The sequence below is a fragment of the Lepidochelys kempii genome, chromosome 10 (genome assembly GCF_965140285.1).
Source record: "Lepidochelys kempii isolate rLepKem1 chromosome 10, rLepKem1.hap1, whole genome shotgun sequence".
Taxonomy (NCBI): domain Eukaryota; kingdom Metazoa; phylum Chordata; order Testudines; family Cheloniidae; genus Lepidochelys; species Lepidochelys kempii.
This window is the reverse complement of record NC_136389.1, coordinates 84,962,947-84,985,990: the sequence shown is the minus strand read 5'-3', so window position 1 is coordinate 84,985,990 and position 23,044 is coordinate 84,962,947. Positions and strand designations below refer to the sequence as shown.

The following is a 23,044-nucleotide window of genomic DNA, read 5'->3' as shown; positions in this document are numbered from 1 at the left end:
AATTTGTTAGTCTCGTTACAATGTGTATGGTAACACCATAAATTGGTTAGTCTCTAAGGTGCTACAAGTACTCCTTTTCTATCTCCCCTTCTGTCTCTCACAAGGCAGGCTGCATTTCAAAGCTCTCTTCATTTCCATCTCTTCCTAACCAGTCTCTAAGGTTCGGCCATGGCTCATGTCAGTCTGGGAGTTAATTAACTCTTTCTGACCCTGTCACCTTTCAATGAGATATTATATTACACTCACAACGTCACACACCACTATCATTTTTAATTGGTGCAGCCCCCCTGTGTCTAAAGCTGCTTAGCTGGGAAAGCAGAACAAGACAGAACAGGCTACGACGGGGATGTAAAATGAGCCAGCTTGGCCCCTATTTACTCCTGTCCCAAGATCTGAGAACAAAAGAGCACTGAGTGAAAGCCAAAAGCTGTGGCGTCAAAGCTGACCGGAGGGAAACGCGGGTGCTTTGGCAGCATCAAGCTAGTCTGCGGGCCTTGCTGCACCAGGATTACATGGCTGCTACCCCGGCTACCGCTGGGGATCACCAGCTGGGACCAGGAATGGCATCTCCCTGGAAGTGGATGGCACACAGGTGTCCTGTGAGGGCTCAGAACATCTCTGCAGCCCCCTGTGTTGACCAGTCTTGGGGCAGGAGCCCGGAGACGGTGACGGGGAGGGGGAGCCTTGCTGCCCTGGTCTTTCAGGGGTGCCGCACACACACCCGGGCTGCAAACCCTCTGTCTACACCGTCGCTGATAGAAGAGGGTGGGCCTGGCCAGCAGACTGCAGCTAAGGGGGTGAGACTTACTGAGGGGCATTAAAACTTCTGCTGCTAGATTCTCCCATCCCTCCTCTTTGCCAGACGGCCCAGGAACCCACCCACACGAGCAGCCCTCGGAGAGCGGCGAGGGGACGCCAGGGCCAGGTTCTGAACCCAGAGTCGCTGCCCCGAGGCCCAGGAGCGCCCCCTCCGCCGGCTGCCGGGCACCTCCCTTCCCGTCTCCACTTCAGGGGGCTGCGGGGACAGAGCAGGAACCGCGGGCGACCAGCTCTGCAGCCCGCCCCGGCCCGGGAGCAGAGAGGCGGCCCGCTCCCAGGGAGCTACCAGCCCCAGCCCCCAGCAGGCACCGGCAGCCCCTCGGCCCGCCCCGCCCCGCCCCGCCCCGCCGGGGGAGCCGAGCTCGGCGCATCGAGCCCGGGGCCCGCGGCGAACCGCACCCCCCGCTCGGCACCGACCACGTGCAACCGGCCCAGCTGGGGCGCGCCCGCCTGCGCGCAAGCCCCGCCCCTCGCCGTGAGGGCTCCGCCCCTTTCGGCGGCTCTGGCCAATCCGCGTGCGGGGGCGGGAGTGCTGTGGGCGGGGCCTGTCCCGCGGAGCGCGGGTTTAAAGCTCGCGCGGCGGCCGCGCGCCCCGAGGCGGCGTCATGCGGTCCCTGCTGGCGGCCAAGCTGGGCGGCCTGCTCGGGCTGCTGCTCCTGCCGCTGCTCTGCGGGCTGCTCCCCGGGCGGCTGCGGGGCGCGGGTGCGTGCGGGGTCTCCCAGTGCGGGGGGGGAGAGAGAGGACGCCGGGACCCTGCCCCCCCCCGCGGGACGGGGTCTCCCAGTGCGGGGGGGGGAGAGGACGCCGGGACCCTGCCCCCCCCCGCGGGACGGGGTCTCCCAGTGGGGGGGGGAGGGAGGACGCCGGGACCCTGCCCCCCCCCGCGGGACGGGGTCTCCCAGTGGGGGGGGGAGGGAGGACGCCGGGACCCTGCCCCCCCCCGCGGGACGGGGTCTCCCAGTGGGGGGGGGAGGGAGGACGCCGGGACCCTGCCCCCCACCCGCGGGACGGGGTCTCCCAGTGGGGGGGGGGAGGGAGGACGCCGGGACCCTGCCCCCCCCCGCGGGACGGGGTCCCCCAGTGCGGGGGGGGGAGGGAGGACGCCGGGACCCTGCCCCCCACCCGCGGGACGGGGTCTCCCAGTGGGGGAGGGAGGACGCCGGGACCCTGCCCCCCACCCGCGGGACGGGGTCTCCCAGTGGGGGGGGGAGGACGCCGGGACCCTGCCCCCCACCCGCGGGACGGGGTCTCCCAGTGGGGGGGGGAGGGAGGACGCCGGGACCCTGCCCCCCACCCGCGGGACGGGGTCTCCCAGTGCGGGGGGGGGAGGGAGGACGCCGGGACCCTGCCCCCCACCCGCGGGACGGGGTCTCCCAGTGCGGGGGGGGGGAGGGAGGACGCCGGGACCCTGCCCCCCACCCGCGGGACGGGGTCTCCCAGTGGGGGGGGGAGGGAGGACGCCGGGACCCTGCCCCCCACCCGCGGGACGGGGTCTCCCAGTGGGGGGGGGAGGGAGGACGCCGGGACCCTGCCCCCCCCGCGGGACGGGGTCTCCCAGTGCGGGGGGGGGAGGGAGGACGCCGGGACCCTGCCCCCCCCGCGGGACGGGGTCTCCCAGTGCGGGGGGGGGAGGGAGGACGCCGGGACCCTGCCCCCCCCCGCGGGACGGGGTCTCCCAGTGGGGGGGGGAGGACGCCGGGACCCTGCCCCCCCCGCGGGACGGGGTCTCCCAGTGGGGGGGGGAGGACGCCGGGACCCTGCCCCCCCCCCCGCGGGACGGGGTCTCCCAGTGGGGGGGGGGAGGGAGGACGCCGGGACCCTGCCCCCCCCCCCGCGGGACGGGGTCTCCCAGTGCGGGGGGGGGAGGGAGGACGCCGGGACCCTGCCCCCCCCGCGGGACGGGGTCTCCCAGTGGGGGGGGGAGGACGCCGGGACCCTGCCCCCCCCCCGCGGGACGGGGTCTCCCAGTGGGGGGGGGAGGACGCCGGGACCCTGCCCCCCCCCCCGCGGGACGGGGTCTCCCAGTGGGGGGGGGGAGGACGCCGGGACCCTGCCCCCCCCCGCGGGACGGGGTCTCCCAGTGGGGGGGGGAGGACGCCGGGACCCTGCCCCCCCCCGCGGGACGGGGTCTCCCAGTGGGGGGGGGAGGACGCCGGGACCCTGCCCCCCCCCCGCGGGACGGGGTCTCCCAGTGGGGGGGGGAGGACGCCGGGACCCTGCCCCCCCCCCGCGGGACGGGGTCTCCCAGTGGGGGGGGGAGGACGCCGGGACCCTGCCCCCCCCCCGCGGGACGGGGTCTCCCAGTGGGGGGGGGAGGACGCCGGGACCCTGCCCCCCCCCCCGCGGGACGGGGTCTCCCAGTGGGGGGGGGAGGACGCCGGGACCCTGCCCCCCCCGCGGGACGGGGTCTCCCAGTGGGGGGGGAGGACGCCGGGACCCTGCCCCCCCCGCGGGACGGGGTCTCCCGGGGGGGGCTGTCACGCTGACTGCTCCCTCTCTGGAGCAGGGATCCACGGGCGGTGGCGCAGCTTTGTCGGCTGTGTGGCTGGAGGAATCTTCCTGGCCACCTGCCTGCTGGACATCGTCCCTGACTCTCTGTCTGACATGCGGGAGGAGCTGCGGAGCCAGCAGATCACGGTAGGTACCCCGCAGCCCCCTCCCCGAATAGCGCTGGGATGGGCCAGCTGGGCTTGCTGTTCCTCCCGGTTCCTAGCTGCAGCCCCACCAGCTGGCCTGGGGTCATCTCCACCGTCTCTGCTGGGTTGGGGGTCCGGAGGCCTCTGCTCGGGCTAATGCTTTCTCTGCTTCCCCAGGTGGATTTTCCCTTTCCTGAATTCGTCCTGACTCTTGGCTTCCTGCTGGTTCTCATAATCGAGCACATGGTCCTGGACTGCAGTGAGCGGCGGTCAGGGGAGGCCACCCCCCTCCTCTCCTGTGGGGAGGCCACCCCTCAGCCAGCAGACACTGGTGAGTGGGTGGTGGAGACGGGTGCGCCTCACTTGCCTGCAGACTTCCCGGCCCACTCGTCCTTCCGCTCCTTTGTCCTCTTCCTATCTCTATCGGTGCACTCCCTGTTCGAGGGCCTGGCCGTGGGGCTGCAGGACACGGAGTCCAAGGTGCTGCAGATCTGCATCGCCATTGTGGCGCATAAGAGCGTGATTGCTGTCAGCCTCTCGCTCCTGCTGCTCCAGAGCCAGGTCCCCGCCTGCTGGTTTGTGGCTCTGATTGGCACCTTTGCCCTCATGTCTCCCCTTGGCATCGCAGTGGGGATTGTGATGATGCAGAACCCGGGCCCCAGCAGCACCATGGCCCAGTGCCTGCTGGAAGGGATTGCTGCAGGGACCTTTGTCTATATCACCTTCCTTGAGATCCTGCCTCATGAACTGAACTCCCCGAAGTGCCGCCTGCCCAAAGTGCTCTCCATGCTGCTGGGCTTCTCAGTCATGGCTGCCTTGCGCTTCCTGGGCTGACGCCATTGGCCCTGCTTGGGCAGCTGCTGGTTGCGCTCACATGTACTGAGGCAGGCACTGGCCTGGGAAACCATCAGCTGCAGGTTCAGCCCCTGCTACCAGTGTCTCCTGGAGATGGACTGGGATGCCTCTTGGGCAGAGTTTTAGGGGTGGGAGGGTCTTGGGGGTGGGTTCAGGGCAGCCTGGTTTTTGCTCTGGAGTCAGAGTAGGGCCTGGCTTAATAGTTTAGCAGCATGCTGTTCATAAGTGTAATGCCTGCACTTGGGCCGATCATGCCTGATCATGATCACTCCAATGTTTCGTGAACACCCCCATCACCACAGCAGCCCCTCCATTTTATCCTTTTAAACGGCTATTGTACTGATTTTACAAGTGGAAATTGTATGGCTTCTATTAAAGACTCTGCTGCGCCCAGGAAAGCCAGCTTCCTCTACTCCCTGCTGGGGGAGGTCCAGGTTCTGGCAGGAGACAGGCTCCTGGGGTGTGCCCTTCTGTGTGTGGGGGTGCATCTCCATTGCATGGGAAAGGCAGAGAGCTAATCCTGTGAGATGCCCTGGAGTGTGGTGGCTGAGCAGGGCCAGAGTCAGCCCTGAAACCGCTGCCCCAGCCTGGCGCAGAGAGCAGAGCAAAGGAAGCACGGTGGAGCACCGCTACAGACCAGGGACCGAGTGGCTCGGCAGCAGTTCTGCAGAAAAGGACCTAGGGGTTACAGTGGACGAGAAGCTGGATATGAGTCAACAGTGTGCCCTTGTTGCCAAGAAGGCCAATGGCATTTTGGGCTGTATAAGTAGGGGCATTGCCAGCAGATCGAGGGAGGCCTCATCTGGAGTACTGTGTCCAGTTTTGGGCCCCACACTACAAGAAGGATGTGGAAAAACTGGAAAGAGTCCAGCGGAGGGCAACAAAAATGATTAGGGGACTGGAACACATGACTTATGAGGAGAGGCTGAGGGAACTGGGATTGTTTAGTCTGCAGAAGAGAAGGATGAGGGGGGATTTGATAGCTGCTTTCAACTACCTGAAAGGGGGTTCCAAAGAGGATGGATCTAGACTGTTCTCAGTGGTAGCAGATGACAAAACAGGAGTAATGGTCTCAAGTTGCAGTGGGGGAGGTTTAGGTTGGATATTAGGAAAAACTTTTTCATTAGGAGAGTGGTGAAACACTGGAATGTGTTACCTAGGGAGGTGGTGGAATCTCCTTCCTTAGAAGTTTTTAAGGTCAGGCTTGACAAAGCCCTGGCTGGGATGATTTAATTGGGGATTGGTCCTGCTTTGAGCAAGGGGTTGGATTAGATACCTCCTGAGGTCCCTTCCAACCCTGATATTCTATGATTCTATGAATGCAGGGAGAAGGGGCCTGGCATGAGGGAGGGCAGGACAATACTCTGTTATGGCCCTGTGGGCAGCAGCCTGGGGCAGGGGATGGGAACAGCCCTCTCTCAGGCCAGGCTTGCTTGGTGCTGCAGTGCCCTCTGGTGAGCAATGGAGAGTGAAGTGCAAGCTCCTTGCAGGCTTAGGAGAAGGCAGGCTAGGTTGTGGACCTGGGTGGCAGGGGCTGTGCCCAGGACAGAGGACTGCTCTTTGGGCACAATGGCTCATCCCCCAGAGGAGGAGATGCTTCCCCCAGGTAACCACTGGGTAGTACCCAGGGTCCACAACCCAGGTGCTGCAGGGAATGCGGTGCCCGGGTTGAGTTTGCTGAGACAAGCCTGGTCTCCAGCTGAAGAATCAATCTGTGTGTTCCTGTGAGCTGGGCCTTAACCCTGTTCTATGGATGGGGAGACTTCCCTGTGATCTTGCAGTCTGTCCTGGAGGAACTGGGAACGGAGCCCCACTTCCCACAGTAGCAGTGCTGACCTCTAGCCCATGCCTCTTTTTATTTCCTGATGCTAGCAGATGGGGGTGGCACCAGTAATGGAGGACCCCAAAGGAACTGCTGCTGTGGGCAAGAGCAGATGAGAATCCTGTAAACTGGATCTATAAAGAATCTAGGCTCTGCCATCCCTTCCCTATCTGCCACTGCTGGCCACTTCCTGCAGAGAGCTGAGGGGAAGCACTTCCCCACCCTCCCCAAAGCACTACTATGTAGCACAGGCTGGGCAAGGCCTGCAGCTTGGAGGATGGTTCTTGAGTTGCCCCAGACCCAGCATCCTTGTTGAAGGTTGGCAGCTCCAGCATGCCAACCATGGTGCAGTTAGCCTGCATCAACACCCCAAGGGAAAAGGGAGGCAGGCTTGTGGGGCACATATGCTGTGCAGTGCCGGGGGGAGCAGCCACAGCTAAGGGAAGGGAATGGAGGGCTGACCCCTGGGGAGGAAGGCTGAATCAGCTGTGTAATCAGCCCATGCTGCCAAGAATACAAAGGTCAGCTACTTCCTATTTAATCTAGCCCAGGTCTTAAACACTGCCTCTAAGGCCAGCTGCCTTGAGCTTGCAACAGGATTGGTGTGGGGATTGGAGAGGGAATGCAGAAATTCAGGGGAGGGAGGAGTTGGGGCAGCTGTTCCTGCTGGCAGTTCTGTAGTTCTCTCTGTAGCATAGTGGTGCTAACTTCTCCCCTGGTGGGAAGGGCTCTCCTGCTGCACAGAGTCCCTTGGACGTGGCTCCTTACTTGTCCTCTATGTTTAATAAGGCCATGACTGTAGGAAAGAAAGGTAGAAGAGGTCTGGCTGTTTGCTGCTGGTAAAGTAATGGCACTTTCCCCCAACCATAGGGGCTGATCAGCTTTTAGCGAATTACATAAGTGGAGGAGACAGTCCTGCAGAATGGCAAGGGCCAACCACTCCTGTGCTCAGATCTCTGCAGCTAGCGGCTTTCTGCTGGTAGAGAGCTGCTGTGATCCTGGAGGGGCATGAGCCACTCAGCTACTTGTGCAGCTGTGCTGAGCAGCAGGGGTGGAGAGGTGCTGATCTACCAGCATGACAGGAAGCTGAGGCTAGACAGCATCATCTGAGCATGTAACCACTGTGCCAAGTTGGGAGGACCCACACATCCCAGGGAGGTCAGAGAAATAAATGGAAGGGGTAGGCAATTCAATGCAGTTCAGACTAGGAGAATGCTGGGGTGCTGGTGCCAGGACCTGGGGCAAAGGCAGTGGGCTCTATGTGCACAGCAGACCCTGCCCTGGGGTGACTTCCCCCAGAACAGTCTCTTCCATTCTGGGCACCTAGTTATGAATGGGGGACAACTAGCCTTCCTGGTCAATAGCAATGAGCATGCCCTGCCCCAAGAGCAAATGGGGAGGGGAGCAGTCCTGGGGCATGGAAATTGCCTTGCAGGGAGCCCTGTTCCCTAGCTGGGGGGTTGTTTTGCTGCTGGTGGGAGAGGGGCTGAGAAGAATGAAATGCTGCAGGCAGAAAGAAGGCCAGGCAGTGTCCCAAAGGAGGAGAAGGAGCACGTCTTCCCCTGTGTGCTCAGGAACCTCCCCCCCCCCCCGTGCTGTTTGCCTCCTACTCACCTGCATAATGCTGCAGCCTCTTGCGCTCTTCGAGGTTGTGCTGCAGCTGCTCCAGCAGTTCAAAGTAGCGGAAGAGGGAGTCGCTGGGCCACACCACCCATCCATCCTCATTGACCTCCACCAGGCTCTGCAGGTTCTGGTGGATGTATGTCTCCCAGTCCACTAGCAGAGGCAAAGGCTGCAGCTTCAGGACTGGCAAAGCCCCCCCCCCCAATGATTTCCATGCACCTCCTGCATGGTGGTATGAGATTCCTGCCCTGCTGTGAGGGGACAGAAAGGGCCCTTCTGTTTCTAATGCCCCCTCCCCTTGCACATGGAACAGGGGCTCCTGCTGCTGGGGGAAGGAGAGTGGCTCGCTGTGGTCCTCCCTTCTGCTGCTCTCTGCCCCTGCACCCAAGGCCTTGGGTTTGGTGCTCCCAGGAAGGGGTATCCCTTGGACTGCAGTCTCCCCAGCACAACGAAATGCAGAGCAGGAGCCGAGTTAGCTCAGCATAGCTCTGCTCAGGCTCCTGCAGCTAGGCGGAAACTCCCCCTGCCCTATGTGGGGCATGTGCACTTACAGTCCTTCACACTCTGCTTCGCTACCACCATGTACTCTGGCTGCTGCGCACTAGGGGCTGCCTCTGCTCCTGGGCAAACCTCCAAGCCTGAGACCTGCTGAAGAGAGAGGAACCCAACATAGCGCTGGAGAGAAACGCTGCTGGTTCTAAACCCTGCCATGGATGGTGATCTAGGTCAGCCACAACATGACCTGGAATAAAGGGCCTGGCAGGCAAGCTGTCAGAGTCCAGCTAGGGTGGGCATGGGTGCAGGGGCGGAGCCCTGTATTGTAGGCAGGTGCCTGTGCCCAGGGCTGAATTCTGAGTTAAGGCCAAACCCAGCAGTCCTTGCCCTTCTGAGGGCTTCTTCAGCAGTCCTTGCCCTTCTGTGCTCTGGGGGACAGGTTCCTCAGGTGCTTACCCATCATTGCCATCCCTTAATGCTTATGGATACCCATGCTCACCAAGGGCATCTGTGGGCTGTCTGCTGAGATGAGCTGGCTGTGTCTCCTATATAGTCAAAAAGTAGATATTAATAAGGGTCCCAACCCAGGGAGTGAGAGAACTCACATGGGGCTGCCCTGGGAGAGCACGGGCTGTGCAGTTGCTCCCAGCAGGGAGCAGAAGGGTGCCTGGCATGGATGTTGGCTGTGTCGGGAGATCCCTATCCCTGCCCCCCAGCAGGACGGATGTAAGCCATGGGGCAGTGGCCTCGGTTGTGAGGGGAGCTCAACACCTTGCACAAAGTGCAAGGTCATGCACTTAGAGTCTAAGTTTTGCAGACCTCAGTTGGAAGCAGCAGCAGAGGAGGAGAGAGAGCTGGGTGTGTTAGTCATCCTGTGATCAAGCATCAGCTACCAGTGATGCACTGCAAAAAACGCAAATGTGCTCCTGGCAGGCAAGATGTTTCCAGCAGAGAGAGAAGTATTCATGCCAGTGTGTGAGGCACTGTGTACAGTTCTGGTCACCCATGGGCAAGAAAAGTGAATTCAGACTGGAACAGATGCAGAGAAGAGCTACTAGGGGAATGGAGGTCCTGCCTTATGAGAAGTGACTGGAAGAGCTGGTCTTGTTTAGCCTGGCACAATGAAGGCAGAGAGGGGCTATGACTACTAGCTATAAATACATCAGGGAGATGAGCACCAGGGAGGGTGAAGGGCTATTGACGCTAAAGGACAATGTTGGCACAAGAACAAATTCAGGCTGGAAATTAGAAGGTGGTTTCTAACTCATCAGAGGGAACAAAGGATGCGGAGGGGAAAGTGGGGAAAAATGGACTGGGCTTTTCACTTAGGAACTAAGGAAGGCAGTCAGGAAGAGACCAAGCATGAACTGGGCTTCACAGCAGTGGGGCTGGTGAAGTGCTCTAGGCTGACTAGCATGGACCTTCATTTCTCTGTGCTGCCCGAAGGCCTTCCTAGGCTGTGTCCAGGTGACTATAAACCTGTTTTCACAGCATGTGTCTGCAGCCATTGGGCAAGGTGCTTAGTCCCTGGAGAGTGGGCAAGTCTCTGCCAGGCTGTTGCAGTTGGATTTGCTGTGAAGCAGGAGGGATGGAGCCCCAGAGGTTCAGTCTCTGGAGGTGGTGAGAGCATGTGGCTGACCCTGAAAGCAGAGTGAAACCCCCAGGGGGTCTGGCTCACCAAAGGAGCCCCTCCAAGAGACTGTTCCAAAGCTGGGGGCATAGCACCAATCTGGTGGATCTGTGACAAGGGGCTTTTGCCTTCCTCTGCAGCGTGAGAGTGTGGGCCACTTGCCCAGATTATCTGGGTATATCTCTGACTGTAACCCCCCGGTATTCACACCCTACATGCTATTGTAATATCTCGCAAGCCACATTTTGTACGCTATCCTTTGAGAACTACTAACTTACATCACAAGAATGCTATTGATCAGTATGTACATGGTGTGGATTGAGAGTTATGGATATGTGCTGCAATTATGACTAAACTGGGCATGCTGGGGGAGTCTGCCCTAAACAGAGGAATGTGTCAGCCTGGTCTTCAGGCAAGGAGAATGAAGGTCCATTTTTACACATTAGGTAGACAAAGCTATTAAGCTACCCCCTGGAGGAAGAAAGAGCATGGCGCTTCCTTCACCACCAGACTCCCTGTTGCCTTTCTCAGCTTGAATGAACGTCACTTTTAGGGGTGACCTCAGAAAAGTCCATTGCAAAGATTTACTGGTCTATAAAGAGCCTGAATGAACAGCCATGGAATCAGCTGGTTGAATGCAGTATCACTGTATTACAAAAGTGTCTCAAGTGAGGGCTTTTCTGGAAGCTGATGCCACACTGGTGAGTAATATCATTGAGAGATGTCTGTATTAACCCTGTATGAGGAATCTGGATACTTAATGATATTGTGCTTTAAGTCTGTGCTCAACCAGGGAGAAAAAGGGTCCCTCCCAGACCAAGGGAAGGCACCTGTCTCAAAACAATGGCAGCCCCATTTACATGCAGAGGGTGGGAAGCCCACAGGAAGGGGGAAGTAGCGTGAGACCATCTGCCTCTTGAAACAAAGACTTTGAACTTCAGGAGCTATAAGCACGGACAGATGCCATCTTTGGCATGTGTCACTGGACAGACTCAGGGGAACAGAACTTGTGCAAGCTTAGAAAGACAGGCCCTTCAGCCAAACAGGGGTTGAAGTCTCTGGGAACTGAGGTTGTGTCTACACTACACAGCTTTTAGCAACATAGCTGTCATTACAGCTGTGTTGCTAAAAGTCGTGCAGTGTAGCTGCTGTTTGTCGGCTCTCCTGCTGACAAACTTCCACCCCCAACAAGCAGCGTTTCTGTTGTTGGCAGGAGCGCTCCCCTGCCTAAAACGTGCTGTTCTCACTGGCGCTTGTCATGCCAAAATTTGTCTTTCAGGCAGGGGGAGAGTTAACACCTCTGAAAGACAAAAGTTTTATCGGTCAATTGCCAGTGTAGACATAGCCTAAGTGTAGGTGATAAACCTTCTTAGGCAAAGATCTTTTACCTAGGAAGACAAGGAAAACCAGCACCTGGTACTTCTGTGGAAGGTCCTGGACAGGGAAAGCCAGCCATGGTGGCAAAGATGAATGACTGGTCAGAGACAACAGCTTGAACAAAGCCTGCAGCTTGCTAGATTAAGTCTGAGACTTTTAGATGTGTGTTGTAACCCTTCTAACTTTATTCCTATTTGTTGGCATCATTGATCCTAGGACCTATTGTTAATAGATTTTTATTTTATTTTTACTGTAAACCAACTCAATGCTGTGCATGTAGCAGAGTGTGTATTTATCCCAGTAAATGTGCTGTGATGCTTTTTTGTGTCTTGAGGAACAAACAAGCCATATTATGTCTCTGACCTGTCCAGGTGAGCACTGGACATTACAGAGCACATGGATGTGGGAAGATTTAGGAGTGGGTGTGTGTTGGCATCACTCTGCAAGTAGCACCCGAGGCTGGTAGAGAGCGGGGACTCTGACTGGAGTGTGGCTGGCAGGGTGCTGGGGTCAGACCTGCTGGACTAGGGCTATGAAGCACACAGACACTCAGGATGGGACCTGCCTGCTTGTTGCTGACTGTGAACGTGCTGGGCAGGGAGTTAAAGTAGCAAAGAATTTGAGACACCAGAGTTATAGGGCAGGTAGCGACTCAATCCCCTGTTGGTCTGGATTGCACCCTCAACCCCATAACCACCTCACATAATCACCTGCCACCACTGCAGGGGCCTTGGGCACTGGTGCCCATCAGTCTCTGCTGGGGTACAGGACAGCTGCATCTCCTGGGGGCTGTCATACTTTGGTGTGGTGGTAGTGGCTGCGGTGGGGCAGTGGCCTGGGCTGCAGACTAGATGGTGTGATAGTCCCCAGACCAGCCCGAGGTGCGGTGGGTGCTGTACTCACTCACCTCTCTATAATCTGTGTTTTAAATAAATCTGCTTTCTTCTGGGCCTCTATCTGCTTCACCTCTTCAGCCAGGTCACTCCGGATCATCTGGAAATTAGTCACTGACAAACCCAGAGCCCCCATTAAGCCCTGGGGGTCCTGAGGTTCTTAGAAGGGGCGGGGGGGGGGTGAAGGCTTCCCTACAGACTGTTACCCTTCTGTGTGCCACTGCTGCCCAGAACCCGCTAGACTTTATACCTGGTGAGCTGGGATCTAGGGCAGCAGCCAGAAGGTTATTTTTCAAAACAGGGTTTATTTCTGCTTGTCTCTTACCATAGGAACATCAAATACTACCTTCTTTTTGCTCACGGTCTCCTTGAAGTACCAGAGAGCTGAACGGGGATTCCTTCAGCCCTAAACCAAAGGGCTGGGGTGTTGAACCTTTGGCACCAGTCCTCTTGGTTTGTCAGATGTTTCAGTTAAACAGGTGTGACCAAGTCACAATCCCCACCCACCAGTTACTCTGCTTTCCCATGCGTAGTCCCTGTCCTGCTGTGATTCTAGGAGTTTTCTAGTTGTCCAGAGAGTCTGCAAGGACAGGGGCAAGACCTGTCCTGAGTTTATAAGGTGGAAGCCTCCCACACTAGCCTGAAGCAGGTACCACCAGAAGCTGAGAAGGGCCCAAACTTTGCTTTGCAGGGGAACTAGATGTAGCAATAGGGAGCCACTGTGGGCAGAGGGCTTTGCATGGGGACTGTCAGAGCCCCACCACGTGCCAGCATGGGAGGCTGTAGGGTTCCTGCGGCCTGGGCAGTGTGTAGGGCCCAGGCACTTACCCATAATTGCCACAAAGATGTTCCTGAACATGAAGGATCCAATCAGCAGCCAGAGGATGATATAGAGGCTGCTGATGACCTTGTTCATCTCAGGTATCTTCCACGTGTCCTGGAGCAGGGCATACCAGTGATCCATGGTGAAGAGGATGAACAGTGTCACCAAGGTGTTGGGGATATCCCTGCGGGCGGAGAACAGCTTCAGGGCATGCTGCATTGACCTTGAGGCCTATTGAGCCTGTGGGGTCCAAGTTGGCTCAGGGCCACCCGCTGCTTTGCTGGTGATCTCTCGGCTGAGTCTAAGTGCAGGGATGCTGCAGAGGAGGGGGCTGGCATCAGTTAGTTGTGGCCCTTTTGCTGGGAAGGTGACAGCATGACACTCAGGTAAGCAGTTTGCTTGGCCCCAGCATTCTGCCATGCACAACGGGCAGGCCCCCGTCAGAGGGAGGTCTAGACTAACATGGTCCAACTCAGACACTGGCCAGGGCTTGTGAGCTGCAGCCTTATATCACTGCTACATGGCACTACGACTGTCCTCAGCATCTCCAAGAGCATCCAGCAGTTCCACAGTTAGACCACATACATACATCAAAGAGAAGGCACTGGAGTCCGAGGGAGGAGGGGGGTGTCATCAAGCACAAAGCCCAGCTTTTGGCAGCTGCTAGGCCTTGGGGGTGTCCCCCTGGAGCCCAGCACCCATCAGTGTCAAGCTGTAAAGTGTCAATGTATTCCCCAGCCCAGGGCCACCTGCATCCCCACTGCTCCACTCCTTGCAGCTGGCTCTGCAGCCCCATGTCCTCCCAGAGGTTGTGAGATCACCCAGCTGAGGAACAGGAGTAGAAAGGTGAAAGAGTAGAACAGTGCCCCCCGCCCCCCATGACCAGAGGAACGAGGGTGTCTTGCTGCTGGGTGATGGGGCATTACACTAACATAAGCAAGGAGATGTACCTGAAATACATGCTGAACTCCAGGTCGGTGCGGTCTGACCGACTGTAGCTCTCAAAGAAGAAGATGCCAGATACAGCAAACACATAGAAGAAAACCAGCAAGAGCAGCAGGATGAAGGTCATAGCCTGGGCAGGGGAGAAGCAGAGAGGAGCCAGGGCTGAGGGGAGCTTGGGGGCTGATGCTGCCCAGGGAGTTTACAGTCTAGATTAGACACAGAACAACAAGGATGCTGCTCAGCAACAGGGGGTGGGCTAGGCCAAGGCCTGCAGCAGCAAGGAGCAAAACAGGGCAGGTACAGCCAAGGGCTTGTGGCGGGGGGGGGGGGGGGCTGTTAAAAATTAACATCAGTATGTGAGCATTAGGGGCTGGGGTTCCGTAAATGGGGGCAAGGGGCAGGTGGCAGTGCTGGGAGGCCAGTGCTATGTACCCAGGGCAAGGCTGAGTGCTGGGAGACTAACCAACAGGAAGGAGTTTGGCATACATGCAGCTCCGCCCCCCAGCTCTGGCACCTGTCTCAGCATGCCCCCACCTCACCGGTTTTGTACCTTCAAGGTCTTTGCTATTGCCAGGATGATCACCCGAACTTGCCGGAATTTGGAGAAGAGCTTTAAGGTGCGGAGGATGCGGAAGGCCCTGATGAAACTCATGGCAGCTATCTTGTTGGTTACGCCAACGATGTCCAGGAACTCGGGGATCACGGACTATGAGCCAAGGGAACAGAGCAGCAAGATGACCATGTTCAGGTTATGCTGCCCTGCAGAGTCAGGCCAAGCCACGCCACACCCCACCTGCCCCCCACACAGCCACTTAACAGGGCATCAACCCACTACCACCCCTCTGCATTGCAGCCTTCTTCCCTCAAGGTTTGGTAAGCATGAGTCAGTGCCCACAGAATCATGGCTTTAAAAATAATAAATTCTGGGTCTTGTCTTTGCTTTCTAAGTTTTGAGCCTTTAGGGGTCACATTTTCCAGCTTTTTCTTCCTAACCAGAAATTTCCCTTTTACATTTTTTTGCCTATAATGAAAGTTGAGCTTCACAATCACATGACTCCAGGAGCTGGGGCCAGAAGAGACACCACATAGCCCAAAGTGGTGATGCTGGAACTTGGTGATGGACTGGAACTCCCTAGAGGGCAGATGTAAGCATCACAAAACCACTGGTAGTTCTGAGGCATTTGGGCACCACAATACATGACCAATAATGAGCCTGAGTAGCCAAAGAGGAGCAGTCTCTGTCCTGCTTTGGGACCCCTTGAGAAAGTCCCCTGAACTGTGAGTCCCACCAGAACTTTCTGGGCACAAGGCTACCCAAGGCGATGAAGCAACAGGGAGCTAGTCTTGTGGTCCATGCCTTGCCCTTTGCTTCCCCTCCCCTGTAGACTCCCCCGTGTCTCTCACCACTATGGTAATGCTGAAGTCGAAGACATTCCAGCTGCTTTTCCAGAAGCCTCTGAAACTAACAATCCAATTCAGCAAAATCTCCATGATAAAAATGAGGAGGATGACCCAGACGGTCACCTCTAAGGCGAGCTTCAGGTTCACCAGGCTGACATCCATATTGTCCATCACCTCTGGGAAGCACAAGAGACAGTTGCTGAAGCCTGGCTCCAGCAAAGTGTTGACTGGGGAAGGGAAATAGCATGAAGAGGGGGATAGACAGAAACTCCTTGTGTATCACTGACTATTCAACATGTCCAGCCCCAGCTGAGGATCGTGCCATGCTCAGAGGCAAAGCTGGACCTGGAGTCAGAGGTCTGCAGGGGAGGGCACCAGTTGAGAAGCACTGAGTAACTGGTCTCTGGGAACTCGCAGGCATTTGCTGGCTGTGCCCTGTGGGGCAGACTGTTCAGGACGCACGTTGCTGGTACATACACTCCTAAGGTGCTAGTGGAGTTGGTCCCCTGCTTGTTAATGTTTAGCATAGTCAAGTCCTTCTCCTTTGGCCCTGGAAGTGGCTCCTCGCTAGTGGAGACTGGAGATGTTAGGACTCTTGGGGGAGGTGAGCACAGGAGAGGCCTTAGCAACTCCCTCCCCAACATCCTGTCTCAGTCATCCCAAGCTTGGATTGTGCCTCCTTGGAGCAGGGACTTCAATCTCTACCAGGTACCAGAGACTCTGTAACAAGTGGAGCACTGTAGAAGGACATAGCCCTAGTGAAAAGAACAGTGGGGGCTGAGTGCCTAAGCCCGGTGGGAGATAGGGACATGGAGGGGAGACAGCACCAGCCAGGAGTGGAAGAGCTGGGAGAGGTGAGATTTTGAGCAGGGGAATGAGCCTGAGGAAGGAATTGGTGTCCAGTAATGAGGGCTGAGTTGCCTAGAGACTGGTGATGGGCTCTGGGCTCTCCACTTTTATGTCACTGACTCTAGGTCAGGGCAGCGGTGATGGAGAGCCGTCACCATCTGATGACTTGTTGGTGGCTTAGCTGAAATTAGATGGTGCTCTGAATTCAATACGTCATGGACAGGTGCCTACACCACAAAACCACCATAACTTGGTTCTCATTGGCAGCCCCTTGCTCCAATTATAGACTGCCCCAGCATCCCTGTCTTGCCTCTGGAGGCAGGCTTCAGGGGCCTGAGCCCACAAACACTATATATGCTTGGGCACAGAGGGGTTCTGCCCCCAAGGCTGCCAGGCTGGCATTACTTTCACACGCATAGAGGCCCCGTCTCCCTCTCACCGCTCTTGATCATAAGAACCAGCATGTTCAGGAAGATGAGAAAGATGATGAAGCTTTTGAAGATGGTACCTGGGGTTTCTCGCTGAGAAATATGCAGGAAACTCTGTGTTATTCTGTCAGACTCTACAGGGGCTGGGGCACCTACACTTGAGAACTCATAAGACAATGGGTAGTATCCAGAGCAGCTCTACTGCTGAAGTAACAGAGCTCCACACACAACCCCCAAAGGAGTACAGCATCCCATCAAGCCCAAATACCAGCACAAGCATCCTAACACACCCTCAACCATGTGCCTCAGCCACTGAACCGGTAGACAGGAGGTCATGAGCTGTTTACCCATGTCAGAGGAAAGGCATGTGGGGAAACCACCATCCACCTGTAGCTTGGAGCCTCGAAGCGCCCATTTCCTGGCCTGTACCTCTGTTCCTTCTCTACCCTGACCACCCTCCTCACGGCACTTACCCCACTCCTCATTAGGCAACAATTCAGATTTCATCCACTAAATTGGACCTTATGTACAGGTGGGAAGCACTGACAACTAGAACCACAGAATACAGAGATGGAAAAATTTATCCAGCCCCCTGCTGGTCAACTCTCCGCTTTGTCCAGTCCCAAGCTACTGGGATTCCATCACTTCTCTTGCAGCTGATTTTGTCTATCACACTTGGGGACTATTTTTTCCTTCTCTTCATACCAGACTCCCTTACTCGCCCGATGGCAGCATCAGTCCTGATTTGTCAAAGGATACTGTTCAGGACCCAGGATGCCCACATGGTCAGGGGAGGCCAGCGGCTGCAGCGCACTTGGATGCGGTTACGTAGGCGTTTCTCTGGGGTGATGATGGTGTTCCTGACTGGGGTGATGTTGAAACGAACCAGCTGGTTATGGTCTGTGAGCATCAGCTTCCTCTGCTTCTTGGGGTCTGTAGGGAACAGTGACACAGAACTCCTCCCAGGGGGGTCCCGGAGGACATGCAGGGAGGAAGAGGAGCCAGAGAGTCCAGCACAGCTAGACCTGTTCCTAGCAGGAGAGCGTTTCAGTCAGTAAGGAGGGGGGCTGAAAATGCCTGTCCCCTGCCTGCACTGCTGAGTGATACCCCTGGGGGAGCTGCATGGGTGCAGAAAAACACACATTTTGGCCCAGATCCTCAAACGTATGTAGGCTTCTAACGTCCATCCATGTCCATTCATTTTGAGGATCTAGGCCTTTCCTGCCTCAGTTGTGGAGAATAAATACAGGTAGGAGAGCAGCTTAGACAACTCACCCAAAGCCCAGTATAGAGCCACAGCCCAGCTGCAGCCACGTCACATAGCCATTTGCAGCTAGGATGTGGAGGGAAGCAAATCAGGCTGGCACCTCCAGGAACCCTACCTGTGAAGCCCACACCTCCTCCGGAGTCAGTGCTAGGTTAATGTCAGCAATCCTGCTCCTGGGGAGAGAAACTCCCGTATGTTCTGATTCTGCAGTGTGGGCACTGTGTCAAACCCTAGGAGAAAGATGGGCTCACCACCCTCAGTGCCCAGAGCTCTCTCCAGTGACCTCAGCTTACCCAGTCAGCCTGGAGAAACTTGGCAGGCCTGCCCAGCAGAGCGAGAAGCATAGGGCATGTTGCTGGGGCGTGGGGGTCCCTGCACGTGGTTTGTGGGCAAAGAGAGGCACTCAAGGTGAGATACTGAGAGGTGTCTGAGCTCCTCATTCATTCCACCCTCTCACAGGACCCCAGCTGTTGGCATAGTGAGAGTGGCTTGTTACCAAGGAAATCCTTGATATTGTGCCGTGGGATGGCATGGCTCAGGCCCTGAAGGTGGTCAATCAAGTAGAAGGTGTAGATCAGCTTGGAGCGAATGGCATCAGCTCGGGGAAGCAGCGTAAACGGGGAGCTGACTTTGGTTTGGGAAGCACTCTCTGGGCTCTGAAAAGAGAGAGAGAAAGCAGCAGCGTGAATTCAGTCTGAAATGGAGACCCCCACAAAGAGAGTTGTTACCTGAGGATTCATGAGTCCAGCTTGGCTTCTCCTTGTTCCCTGCATGGCTCAGAAGGTTCTTTGCTGTATCATCACAGAACTCTGCAGTGACCTCACAGTCTGGACGAAAGGAAGGGGACACAGCTGGCAGGTGCTCAGTGGAGCAGCTTGGCAGAAGTTGATTTCTTTTTTAACAGGTTTGATAAGTGGGATCAATATTTATTTTTAAGGTTTTTTTTTTTTTTACTTTAATCTATTTAAAGTTTCACAGTTGTGCGAAGTCGAGGGGATCAGAAAATTGTTATTTGATGACAGTAGCCCCCGATATTCGAAAAATTAAAACGTTATAACGATCAAAGCACAAATTGTCAGCATCATATATCAGAACATACAGAGTAAATATCCTTCAAGCTGACTCTGAAGTTCCCAAGCAGCATTTGTCTTACTTCGCCTATCTGTAAATTTCTGTTATCACCACTGGAAATATTTGTTTGCCGGTTGTCAGTGTGCGGTGACATCGATGTTTGCCAACATTTACTGATAACAAAAATCAAATCCTTCCAAGCCTGAGCATGTGCTCCTGAAATCAGAGGCAGCCTGGCCATCTAAAAAGCTTCTGCTGTGCCTTGGCAGTCTTCAGCGAAAGCTGCACTCTAAGGGATGGGGGAAAATGTCCCGTGGGCAAAGGTTCCAAGCAGCGTTCTTTCTATTCCTCTGTCTGACTCGGGTCCTGGACTCTGTTAACGTCTTTTACATTCCCAGGGGAGGGAGGGGGAGGCGCCGATTGCCAGTGGGTGGGAGGCCCTGGGAGAGCGGGAGCAGGGGAACTGATGGGGGCTGCTGACATATTACTGTGGCTCTTCGGCAATGTATATTGCTAAATTCTGACTCCTTCCCAGACTCAGGTTGGCTACCCGTCCTAGGCCATGGGCTGAGCCGGGTCCCTAGAAGCAGATGCTTGGGCTAGATGTTTATTGTTGATTTGTTTGTTAATGAAGTCACAGACCAGGCAGGGTGAGTTTTGACCCTACTCAGCTTGTGTGGACTTGGCCTTTCCTCATCCTGCACAAAGAGCTTTTTCATGGACCCAGGTGCTACTGTTGCGTAGGGAAGGTGCAGGACAGTGCAGTGGAAAGCATCCTAGAAGGTCTCAGATAAAGAAGCAACCTTCAGTTTGAAAGTGTTTGACGAACCACTGGCCAGGTATATGCTCCAGCATCTCAGGTTATGCTTGAACTACCAATTGTGGCTCTCTGGGACTCAAGCCTGCACCTAGAAGTGCTGTAAGTGCTGCTGACGAATCATGAGGGCTGCTTTTCCCTTTGAAAAAAGGAGTACTTGTGGCACCTTAGAGACTAACCAATTTATTTGAGCATGAGCTTTCGTGAGCTACAGCTCACTTCATCGGATGCATTTCCACGGTATGCATCCGATGAAGTGAGCTGTAGCTCACGAAAGCTCATGCTCAAATAAATTGGTTAGTCTCTAAGGTGCCACAAGTACTCCTTTTCTTTTTGCGAATACAGACTAACACAGCTGCTACTCTGAAACTTTTCCCTTTGAGTCACTCCTGAGCGGGAAGGGAGCTGTGAAGGAACTGCCATGCAGCTGCTTCAAAAAAAAAACCAAGTTGTCATGGTTACAGGGTCAGTTGTACCTCTGTCCCTTTTCGGATCTTGGCGCACCCGTTAAGTCCTCCTGCCTTTACCTCTCCTCAGAACGCCCTGTCACGGATCCCCAGGATCAGTGCTATGGCCCCAGCTTTGGAACGGTGTCTGGGAGGACCCCTTCAGTGAGCCAGACCCCCGAAGCTCTCACTCTTCCTCCAGGGTAAGCCACACAGCATCACCACCTCCTTAGGCTGCATCTCTGGCCACTCTGCTTCCCACCATGAGCACCTGTCAGCAAGTCCCACAAAGGCAGACCCCTGAGGGAGACTTGTACTATCTTAGAGAGCAATGCAGCCCCACCAGCATCTGCAGGGGCACTCACACAGTGCTAAGAAACAGTCCGGTTTATTATCAATTGGAATACAACATAGAAAGGCCTTGGTTAGCACAGAGAGAAGAAAGTTACAGCATGGTCCATTATGGTTAGACCAGAGCCCCAGCCAAGCAGTGTGACCCCCTTGGCTCCAGCTCTGTCTCTCTCTCCTCTTTGTTCAAGTTCCTGGTGCCAGTCCCACCTGGCCTCTCCTCAGTCCTTTGTTCCCTGGCTGGTCAAACACAGGTAGCAAATGTCCCAGAGATTGGGTTTGCCATTGTGTTTACAGACTCTCCATTGACCTGGGTCCCAAACTCAAGACAGCTAGTCATCCATCATGCCTGCATCTCTGGGCCTCACTAGAGAAAACAGCTCTTTTCCACCCCAAAGTGACAATGCAGCATATAGGGGAAACTGAGGCACATACAGTATTTATACAAAATATTAACGTTCCCCACTTCATCACACCCTCACTGTTTGACAGGATACTGAAGGCCAGGGCCAAGTCTATTAATTGTGCTTGCCTAAGAGGTCTGACTGGGTTCAGCAGCTGCCATTCTTCCCATTAAGAATCTGCAACGAGTGGTGAATGTAATGACTAGACAGCCTTCTTAAAACCCAAAGGATTGTTTCCTTTGCAGTAGGAACAATGCATAAAAGGATTAAAAACAGTCTATCTGTCTTACCTAATGGACACCAGCCCCTGGCAGTAACCAGGCAGACCTCCCTTCTTCTTCTTCCCAGTGGGTGCTTGCATCTTAGTCTGGTTCCTCTAAATCAGTGGTTCTCAACCAGTGATATGCAGAGATCTTCCACAGGGTACATCAACTCATCTAGATATTTGCCTAGTTTTACAACATGCTATATAAAAAGCACTAGTAAAATCAATACAAACTAAAATTTCATCCAGACAATGAGTTGTTTATACTGCTCTATACACTGAAATGTAAGTACAATATTTATATTCCAAATAATTTATGTTATAATTATGTGGTAAAAATGAGAAAGTCAGCAATTTTTCAGTAATAGTGTGCTGTGACACTTTTGTATTTTATGTCTGATTTTGTAAGCAAGTAGTTTTTAAGTGAAATGAAACTTGGGGTACACAAGACAAATCAGACTCCTGAAAGGGGTACAGTAGTCTGGAAAGATTGAGAGCCACTGCTCGAAACAACTTCCCCTTTCAATGTTCATCTTTAAACTACTGTTGGCCTTTTGAGCTTGCTAGTTCCTATACTTTGGCCATCCTGGTCAAAACCAGTTTCATAACTTGGCTGGAGCAAGGAGGTGGAATCTTCTGATCTTACTAGTCTGGACAGTCTTTCTTAACAACTCTGAAGTGTTTATCAAGAGGTGGAGCTTATCTTGACCATTTGTTTCCCTTCCTCTTTGTTTTTCCTGACAGCCCTCTATTAAACTAAACAAACATATTCATGCAGTACATATTCCACTAACCATATCATAATGCGACTATACAAATCCATGGTATGCCCACACTTTGAATACTGCATGCAGATCTGGTCACCCCATCTCAAAAAAGATCTATTGGAATTAGAAAAGGTACAGAAAAGGGCAACAAAAATGATTAAGGGTATGGAATGGCTTTTATATTAGGAGAGATTAAAAAGACTGAGGCTTTTCAGCTTGAAAAAGAGATGATTAAGTGGCGATATGATAGAGGTCTATAAAATCATGACTTGTGTGGAGAAAGTGAATAAGGAAGTGTTATTTACCCCTGCACGTAACATACAAATCAGGGGTCACCCAACAAAATTAACAGGCAGCAGGTTTAAAACAAACAAAAGGAAGTACTTCTTCACACAATGCGCAGTCATGTTGGATCATATTAAAGAAGTTCTGTATTAAAATCACAAATGAGTTTGATTCCCCAGAGTTTAAATTCCAGGGTATTACTAATTAAGAGGTCTCTTGGTTTTTGGTACTGTTTCTCTCCCTCTATGTGTGAAACTTGCAAGCTGCTAACTGTGTTAGTACATTCTAAGACAGAGTCTGTTCTCAAAGCAATTCACAAGAGAGAGAGACTCAAAGCAATACTCTAACAACAGAAACAGCACCCAGAGACTCCCCGCCCTTTTGTTGTATCAACAATTGTGATTAAAATAGAGATAGAGGATGTATGTGGATGGATGCTTGGTGTGGATAATAACTGAATGATCAGGGAGGTGCCAGCCTAAGAATCCAGTGTCCATCGGCTGAAGAAGGCGTCAAGTGGAAATAACCAGAGGACCCCCCCCCCGGAGGGCAGACTGGAATCCACCCAACAGCCTCAAGAATGGGAGAACCAAAGAACAAGATAACATCTTGGAGCCGTCAGGAATGTGCTATCTGCTGATTGATTCAGCAACAGCATGATGAAGCAATTCCCATAGACTGGCATAGGAAGAAATTCCTATAAAAATAGACTCTAGAAAGTGAGAACTTTGGGGTCTGATTCTGCAAACCAACTTCCAGGAGCATCAGATGAGCATCT

The 23,044-nt window shown here is 54.8% G+C and overlaps 2 protein-coding genes across 2 annotated transcripts; one reads left to right on the top strand and one right to left on the bottom strand.

Annotated features, from left to right (window-relative positions):
* Window positions 1-1,424: 1,424 nt before the first annotated feature.
* On the top strand, window positions 1,425-4,708 carry LOC140895187 (zinc transporter ZIP1). Its single transcript, XM_073304624.2, has 3 exons — window positions 1,425-1,521; window positions 3,326-3,456; window positions 3,633-4,708. The coding sequence occupies exons 1-3, from the start codon at window positions 1,425-1,427 to the stop codon at window positions 4,287-4,289; spliced, it is 885 nt and encodes a 294-aa protein (XP_073160725.1). The 3' UTR covers window positions 4,290-4,708.
* Window positions 4,709-6,896: 2,188 nt separating this feature from the next.
* CATSPER2 (cation channel sperm associated 2) lies at window positions 6,897-18,666 on the bottom strand. Its single transcript, XM_073304623.2, has 13 exons — window positions 18,592-18,666; window positions 18,360-18,519; window positions 17,356-17,529; window positions 16,608-16,676; window positions 15,323-15,495; window positions 14,469-14,624; window positions 13,924-14,048; window positions 12,979-13,157; window positions 12,165-12,264; window positions 8,750-8,795; window positions 8,307-8,403; window positions 7,747-7,908; window positions 6,897-6,928 (listed from the first exon to the last, which is right to left on the bottom strand). The coding sequence occupies exons 1-13, from the start codon at window positions 18,634-18,636 to the stop codon at window positions 6,897-6,899; spliced, it is 1,518 nt and encodes a 505-aa protein (XP_073160724.2). The 5' UTR covers window positions 18,637-18,666.
* Window positions 18,667-23,044: the final 4,378 nt, after the last annotated feature.

Coding starts and splice junctions, on each gene's coding strand:
- LOC140895187 (XM_073304624.2), top strand. CDS start 1,425: ATGCGGTCCCTGCTGGCGGCCAAGCTGGGCGGCCTGCTCGGGCTGCTG. Junction 1,522..3,325: donor CGGGCGGCTGCGGGGCGCGG/GTGCGTGCGGGG, acceptor TCTCTGGAGCAG/GGATCCACGGGCGGTGGCGC. Junction 3,457..3,632: donor TGCGGAGCCAGCAGATCACG/GTAGGTACCCCG, acceptor CTGCTTCCCCAG/GTGGATTTTCCCTTTCCTGA.
- CATSPER2 (XM_073304623.2), bottom strand. CDS start 18,636: ATGCAGGGAACAAGGAGAAGCCAAGCTGGACTCATGAATCCTCAG. Junction 15,496..16,607: donor GGTTCTTATGATCAAGAGCG/GTGAGAGGGAGA, acceptor TGTGCTTCCCAG/AGGTGATGGACAATATGGAT. Junction 7,909..8,306: donor GAAGCAGAGTGTGAAGGACT/GTAAGTGCACAT, acceptor TGCCTCTGCTAG/TGGACTGGGAGACATACATC.